An 8995-nucleotide genomic window follows, 5' to 3' on the forward strand; every position below is an offset into this window, starting at 1 on the left:
ACATTTAAACAAAAGTAGTTAGGTTCACTATAAACCACTGCACTTTATCAGAGGCGTGCATACTTCGCGTATACGGGGGAGGGGGGGGGGGGAGAGGGGTATAGTCCCGGTTGTCGTAGTCATCCTGAATTGCCCCCTTTTTCGGGGGGTGGGGGTGCTTAAAACTTGGGACGAGCATTCACCAGCTCCGCTCTGAAATGGATACACCACTGCCTGGTATAGGTAATCCCCATTATCCAATAAATTGAGAACCATATAGGGCGCTAACTTTGTGCATGTCCCCGGTCTTTTCTTTTCTTAAGTCATCGCAGGGGCTTTGTCCTTTTTCAAAAATAACTATGGTTGAAGTGAAAGTGAATTATTTTATATAGGGCACTAGCGGAGCACAGAGAAAGAAAGACATCGCACTCTGCATTTCTGATTGGTCTGACTATAATGTACTTACCATGGGTGTTTGGTAGGAGAGAGAATGTCTAAAGGTTTGCTTAAAAAGAACAGATGTTGGTATCGTTGTCTTGGCATGGCTAGGGCCTGGGACATTGCATGAGATATGGAATGGAGATCACCATCAAAGGTCAAGGGTCGTGACCCCATGTGACCCCTTGATACGATAAAGCCATGTTTCTTTAATTCGCTTCTTGTGTCATACTCCGAATACCGTGTCAGTAGCGGTCACAATATGTCAGGAAATTTGTATTAATATGATATTTGTCTTTATTATATTGGAGGAAAATCAACATGGTGATAATGTTGTCTTGCGGTTATGGTACAACGAGAATTAGACATACAAAAAGAGAATAGTCAAGCAATACGAGAGTTATAAATGATTTTAAAGATGGTGGATTTCCAATTGACGATCGCCATAATGTAGGCCTACGTAGTCGCACATTGTCATTGAAGTCAATCATGGGGAACTACCATTATTTTGTTTGATACATGTACATGTATTAATTATCCGGGCTGTTTTTTTTTTTTGTGAGGGTGGGTATCCCTCCTCAATTCTTATGATGAAACAGAATGATGATTTTGTTTCTTTATTTTGTTTATTTTTTGTTTATTTTTGTTTATTTTTTTTAGGAGGAGATGTAAAATTATGCTTTCCATAAGTTATCATGGTTAAAAAGTCTGTTCCGGTAAAACAAAAATAGAAAAGCTTTGAATAACATTTTGTGCACACCAATAATGGGAGAGTTATCCTAGAATTACTTGAAAAAAAGAATCACCTGACCAATGATAAATAAACCACTACAAATTTTTAACGATATTATTCATAATTCTTATCGTCATGGTTATAATGAAGTTATGATATTTTCTGACCCTTCTTATATTATTTAGGAAGGCCTATATGTTTCGTTTATTTAAGATTAACTGCAGTGATAGGGGCAGAGACAGCTAGTCAGCCATAAATATATATATTTATATATATATATATATATATATTATATATACACACATAGACACCAATAAAATATAGTCTTAGGTTGGTAATTCTGTGAAACACTTCAATATTATTAAATAAAATGTTTCATTCACTTCATAAATTGACCAAACACTGGTCGTAAACAATTATGTCGATTTCTTTTGATAGAATTAGACTCTTTAATTTATTTCGATCACATGGAACAATATGAAAAACGGTAAATACAATACCAGGGAATCCCATCCTAAAATCACAAGGCAAAATCAGGCTAAATCCATTAAAAAGTAGTTGTGGCACGCGCAAGAAAATGCAGTCTGCTACCCGCTGCGTTTGAATATGGCCAGTAAATTGTCTAATTTCTCATTAAAATGGCCATTGCAAACTCTGAAGATTTAATATGTGACTGGTTAAAGAGAACGAATATGGCGTATAACTGCAGCAAAGAACAAAGACGACGAAATTTAAAGAAATAACCTATCAATTAATATCAATTTGTCTTTTCTTTTTTCATTGTTAGTTCATGACTACTAATGTATGCTATGCATAAATTCCTATTTTTGTAAATTCTTATCTGCTTCTTTTTTGTTTTAATGTTGTCGTGGCAAATGAATATATATCTCATTCTTGTGCGTGTGTTAAATGCCCTTCTTAGAAAAGGCTTTCCTTTCAATATTGCGTCTTGCCATTCATATTTTCTTACACTACTAGATAAACTGTAAAGAAACAAAATAATGACAAGAGAAATGGAAGATTTCACTCTGCGAAACTTCGCGCCATCAATATCTGACTTGAAAATCTGTATCTTCGCATTAAAAAGATTAGCTTTTAAAACGCCTGATCAGTCAAGAGTCAATAAACGTCCAGACAATCTTTATTTAAAACTGGCAACTTCATTTCAATCTTGATTTTTATTATTGCGAAATGTACGTAGATGAAGCATTGGCGGTCATTCGGAATTTAAGAGATGGTATGTAAATGTAATGCACGTGGTATATCATCCGCTATAGCCATATCCTTACTCGCTTCTCATCCCCAAAAGAACCTATCCATTCTTGGTTGTTCTTATGAGTGTTTTTATATGCTTTTTCGTTCAATGAATCAAGCTATAGACGCTGCCTCGTTGATGAGTAATTGAGCGAGCGGCGCGCACGGAGAGCGAGCGAGCGAGCGAGCGCTGCTGATATCTGGCCTTTAACAGACGATATGATCTTACCAACGTTGACTCGACAAATAATGGTTTGCCATTTTTGGCGGGAACATTTCTTGATCTTGCGCTTTGAAGTGGAGACCAGGTGAACCAACGAAACGCTGACACTGGCTGGCAGATCATGAGGGATTACTGAATACACTCAGCTATAGTGCTTCCCCCTACATTCGCGCTTTCCAAGACGCGCTAGTTTACTTTCGCCATTGTTTTAATGAAGAAAGAGCCATTTTGACACGTCCTTGATGAATTATTGTTGTTCAAAGGGTATTTCATCATAGCTCTTGATCGATATCAAGGCCAGCTTGAAGACGGATCGATTTTACGGTCCGCTTGACATCGAGTTTAAGTGGGTCGAGTTTATATTTAAACCCCATGGTATCGAATTATTCATTAATTAGAAATTATCTACGTTCGTGTACAGAAAATTCCACTGTATCCTAATATTCAGTTTCTTACCACTTATAGGCCTCTAAATTAAACAGGTTAAGTATTGTTTTGGGGGAAAAGATATGATGTTCATTGAATGTCATTGAATAAATTTACGGTAAGTTTTATTGGAATTGATGACGTGATATGCAGGATTGGGATGACGATATAAATAGAGCTAATTAGACTATTTTCTAGCGAAGTTTTTCATAACATCGGTTTATCATAGTGAACAAATGTATCATTATATCACAATTGCTCTGTATAATGAAGAAAAGATTGGTGCCTGGATCTGACTTTTCTTATTCTCACTTTCAAATGAATACGAATTATATTTTAGTTGAACCAGACTATCCAGAATCTGCTAATGTTCTTTCATATTATTCCTTAACTCTTGTTTTGCTTACAAACCCATTATTTAAACAGAATTCTTCAAAACTATATATACTGTCCTTTGACAGGACATTTATCTATATTAACCATTCTCGACCAAGGTGAATTGCAATTTAAATGAGTACCTGGTATAATAGTAAGAAATTACTGAATTGCCGCTCCGTTCCGCCAAATATTGTCTTAACTACGGGTAATAATAATTTTCAACGCCACTTTATCCTTAGGATAAATAGCGTTCAATGCGAAACCAACTGTTTTTTTCTTCTGTTATACCATGTGTACGTTGTCCTGTTTCTCTCCTTCATGCTACTACAAGATGATAAAATTATGATATTTTTTGTTTGTTTGTTTGCTTGTTTGTTTTTTAATTTTTTTAATGTTAATCTAACCCTTTTATTTCGTCAGTTTGGTTTAATTTCACTTAGGGCTTATGACAAAATAACATATATGTTTCCGTCTTCTGGTTTTCATTTTCAAGGGGAAATATTTTAATCGTTTTTTTAATATCTCCTCTTGTTCTGTTCCGCTTTCCGCCACATTCTTTGGTGGTTCAAGGTAATAGTTTTATTGTCCATGTTTAAGATTGTGGTAAATAGCATTGGGGAAAGTGGACCAGTTGAAGCGTTCACAAACCAGCCATATATCGGCATGACTCCAGCACTCAATCATGGCGTTGGCTTTGGGGAATTGAAATAAAGAAGAGGAAGGAAGAGAGGGGGAAAAATTAAAGAAGAAAAGGGGAGAAGTGGAGAGGAAGAGAAGCGTACATAAAGCATACCAGGCGAACGAGAATCGGACATGCGGGCTGAGCGGTGGGTGTGAGCTGTGCTACCCGATAGCCCCCCGTCACACTGGCCTTTCACACCTCGCTACCAATGTGACGGCAAATTACACCAGATCAATCGCTCTTTACAAAGAGCATGCATGCAGCGAGGAGTCTATATCTAACAGAGATGGTAACACTCTCCCGTCATGCCTCTCTCTCTCTCTCTCTCTCTCTCTCTCTCTCTCTCTCTCTCTCTCTCTCTCTCTATCCCTCCTCTCTCTCCTCTATCCTTCTTCTCTTACTATAAACCCATTTACCATTATTACGCTTTATATATCTCACTGTTTTTTCTTTCTCTCCAATCTCATTCTCTCAAGTTTTTCTCTCTTCTTTACTTTTTCTATCTATCGCTCTGTATTTGCCCCCCCCCCCCTTTCTCTCTCTCTCTCTCTCTCTCTCTCACACACACACACACTCACTCTTTCCCTCTCTATCTCCCTCTCTCTTCACACACTCACATTCTCATTCCCTTTCCGCTATGCCTCTAGCTTTTTTACTGTCTCTCTCCCTCTCTACACCCCTCTCCCATCTCCATCTCTCATTCTCTAGTTCTGTCTCTCCATCTCATGGTGTTTTTCCGTATTTTTGTCGCCTTCTCCTTCTTATGTCAGGATATCATATCGAATGTCCGATTTTCAGTATTTCATGTCCGATTTGGGAATACAAAACAGGGAGGCAAGGTTGATAAATCTGAACAAAACGCCGCAGTAAATAAAGCTTTTTACGACATCGAGCTGAAAAGTAGATGATTGTATACCGGGAAATTTTATATAAAAGCCGCACTAATATAAATGAAATTTCATTAGCTTCACAATTTTCCGCCGGTGCGTTAGCATTGTTTTCGACATTTACAGATTTGTATGACTTTATGATTTTGATAACGCCAAGAGTTTTGATTCTGCTGCGAATTCCGCTTCGATTTATCAAAACCTTTAAAGTTTAACTGCCACACCTTGCTTTAAAAGCAGTGTTCATTCGAGCCGCCTTTCATTGAGGAAATACCTTTGGGGCAAGTGGTAGCCCCCTCGCGTGGGACATTCTAGCCAGAGTCTTTCAAGACAGGTGCGCTGCCCTAATCCATCAAATGTTTCCCCGCCAACGCACACCCGTCACCTTTCCGCTAACCTGCGAGCCAATGTTCGCCGCTTGGTCTGCCTTTCCGTGCGATGTATCTCCCCGAGCGGCAACCCCTCTTCCTACCACCACCACAACAACAACAACTGCTTCATCCTGCTATCACACATCCTCATCATCACCACCACCACCACTGCCGCCATCATCGTCTCCTTCATCGTCGACCACCGTTTCATCGTCACTCTTCGTTGCATCCGAGGTTTCACCGTGCTCGACGTCCTGTGCGTACGCTGAAGGAGCACAGCGGGATGGGCGTGTCCTTAAGATGGTAAGGAGTGGTCCCCAGGTGACCATCCCCTCTGTCAGGCTGCCAGAGTACCCCTGGGTCAGTGATACCCCTCCCATGCTGTTGGACTCCAAAGGAAAGGATCAACCCCAAGATACAGGTTGGTGTTTCCATGGAAACTGATGTAATGGCTCAAAGGCAGATGTTTGGGGGTTTTCATCTGAAAAAGATGCCCTTAAAACGATTTTTACATTAATGTAGTCAGTACCTTAAATAAAAACTTTGTCATTTCTGCTCAGATCATTTCAATTTCATTTGACTTAAATTTTGTTTAATAAATTCTACCCATTTCATTTTAATCCAATCTAATTCTATTTAATTGAATTCATTCCATTTATTTGAATTCATTTGAATTCAATAATTTCAATTCGATTAAATTTCTTTCTTGAAATGTTTAACATTGAACAATTACAATGTAAGTCATTATTCAGTTTTGAATTTTCGCTAACTTTCAGAAAAGGCATGACGTCGCAAAACAATCGATCCATTATGTATTAGAAAGTTTTCCTCTTTCCTTTTATTAATTTTAACGCATAAGAATGTCTATTGAATTTTTGTCATGAATTTAGATCATTAATGTGATTCGTGTATTCATATTAATGTTTTCAGATTAAAATTCTGAGAGGTCTATAATAATTTTTTTTTAGTTTCATAGATTTGTTTATCTTCCAACGATTCCTTTTCTTCTTCCACTTTCGCTCAACGTGTTTCCTAATTTGTTTCCTTATGGTAATTTACTTGTGGTAACTTAACTGTAATGGGCTATGGGCAAAGTGATATGTCTGTATAAAATGCTTGACTTATAAACGTTTTGGTTTGTCACTTTTAATCAACTCGGATAACAAATGTGAATTATGATGGATTTTCACAATTTGTTTTCTTCCAATTTTTGAGCTCTCCACAGGCTATTTATTAAAAATCTTGACACAAATAAACAAACCAAATATAAGTATGTGCTTGTTTAAACACGTTCAAAATAATCAATAATCATTCAAATCAGATATTTTGTTCATTTCAGGCTCATCATCTGGTCGACGCATTAGGACCGCGTTCACGACGACACAGCTCCTCGAACTCGAGCAGGAGTTCCGTCTCAACCATTATCTATGTCGTCCTCGTCGCATCCAAATCGCTGCTTACCTTGAACTCTCCGAACGCCAGGTAAAGATATGGTTCCAAAATCGGCGCATGAAGCAGCGAAGACTCGAATGCAAGGCACGCGGCGATGGTAAAACCTGCACGGACTCGGCGACGCCCCGATTGGACAAGGAACAAAAAGGTGATGACGATCCACCAATCAAGAACAGGCTTAAGCAGGGCAAAGTCAGATGTTCTGTATCGACTGATTCTATAGGACAAAAGTTGAATATCAATACATCTACGTCACAGTTCGTAGAGCACGGTGACAGTGGAACCATCGATGAGGTGAAACAACAATGGTATAGCGATATAATGCGCAAATGTGACGTTTTATGTGGTTCGCTTCTCAACGAACAAAATTGTTCCTCTAAACCAGGCTGCGTTGTACTTACATAGTTCCAAAAGATTAATGAATTGTATTTAAACATACAGTTTTTTAGTTATGGTTTATTTATTGTTCTTGTCTACTGTAGCATTCTGCCATACTTTGATTTATAAAGATGGTGGAAACTTCTTTTCCATGTTATTATGTATAACATTCAACTAAGCAAACTGTTCGAAAGGAGGTAAAAAGTAACGCACATGCTCATGCGATTGAGAAATACTTTGTGTTTTCATGACTAAGGCTCAGCCTACTTTTTGTCATGTTTTTGTTTTGTTTTCATTACCATACACACGAGAAACTTTCCAAGTATGTTCTGGTATATTGAATTCCAAAACGAGAATAATGTACGAAAAGGGTGAAATGGACTGAGTACTGGGAACATGAAGCCAGGCCTAAGTTGTTCTTAAAATTGAGCTTCAAAACCTAAGTGAAGAAAAACGGTTATCAATTTAGATAAAGCTATATTGACAAGGAAAGTGCCCTTTTCACCATTTAAGCCACGCCATTAGATATTTACTGTTTAAAGATGGAAACCCAAAATTACAGAACTTGCAGAATTCTTTCCCCTAAGAAAATATGCAAAAACACAAATCTATTTGGTGTGAAAATGTTGCTGACTAATTTTATAATATTCTAAAAGAACTTTGTATCAATGATCTAACTACAGGAATAAATTGAAGAAGAAAATGATGCATTAACATTCCAGGAATTATAAAGCTGATTAACCTCTTATTTATTAATGAGCAATAGGGCTCCTTATGAGAGTTTTTTTTTTAATCGGTGATTCTTTCATTTGAATAATAATGAACCTTGTATGTTGGATGAATATATGTATTTCTTCATCCTCTATTAGGCGGTTTCGTGCGAATGATTGCATACACGTGTGCTTTAACATGGTGTAAAGGTATATTTAAGATGATTGTTAATAATGGCACTCGGCTGGTATTACAAATTAATTTAAGTTAATCTGTTTCCATTTAATAATTCTGTTTCACTACCCACTTATTTCTCTCTCTTTCTCTCTATCTTTCTCTTTCTCTCTCTCTCTCTCTCTCTCTCTCCTCTCTCTCTCTCTCTCTCTCTCTCTCTTTCTTTCTCTCTTTTTCTCTCTCTCTCGCTATATATATATATCTCTCTCTCTCACGCCCGCGCGTGAACACACACATCCACACACCACACACACGCACAACCGCACACTATCCATCTACCGTCTACAATCTTCTCTCTCTCCTATTTTATATAACTCAAATCAATCATAAATTGTTCGCGCATACATCTTTTGGCAATGTATAGGGTACTTTTTGAAATTTATATAACACAAGTTTAAAAATAAGGTTAGTCTCAATGTACTCAAACGTTTTTTAAATGGAAGCTCTTATTAAAGAATATGTTTTGATTAATACATGATGATACAAATTTTGCCGGAAACCGCCAACTAATTGATATACTTGGTAAATGATTATATATATCCGGACTGGATAGATATAGCGTAGTCCTATATACATCTTTTTATATGTACAATGCTTGTAACTTTACCAAGACTGGGCCAAATTTCTTATTCAAATTCATTTTGATGATTCCAGAACCTTGCAGTACACACCAATACTTATATGCTAGATGATCAACCTTTTCTGATGGATCCACAACGTTTCTTTCACAATTCAATCGCATGACCAGAACCGATCTGTACCTTTAATCAGATGGATTATGTCTTATTTTATAACTTTAAAAAAAACAAGAATTAGAGACAAGAAAATATCAAGAAGTAGATGTATCAT

The 8995-nt window shown here is 37.3% G+C and overlaps 1 protein-coding gene across 1 annotated transcript; it reads left to right on the plus strand.

The window, feature by feature from the left end:
- The first annotated feature begins 2341 nt into the window (after nt 1-2341).
- Nucleotides 2342-7764, plus strand: LOC105446744 (homeobox protein Hox-A2-like). The gene is made up of 3 exons (XM_030999997.1): nt 2342-2387; nt 5268-5792; nt 6678-7764. Exons 1-3 carry the CDS (start codon nt 2342-2344, stop codon nt 7226-7228), a joined length of 1122 nt encoding a protein of 373 aa, XP_030855857.1. The 3' UTR covers nt 7229-7764.
- The last annotated feature ends 1231 nt before the right edge of the window (nt 7765-8995 follow it).

This window comes from Strongylocentrotus purpuratus, unplaced genomic scaffold (genome assembly GCF_000002235.5).
Source record: "Strongylocentrotus purpuratus isolate Spur 01 unplaced genomic scaffold, Spur_5.0 spur5_scaffold_6, whole genome shotgun sequence".
Lineage (NCBI taxonomy): Eukaryota > Metazoa > Echinodermata > Echinoidea > Camarodonta > Strongylocentrotidae > Strongylocentrotus > Strongylocentrotus purpuratus.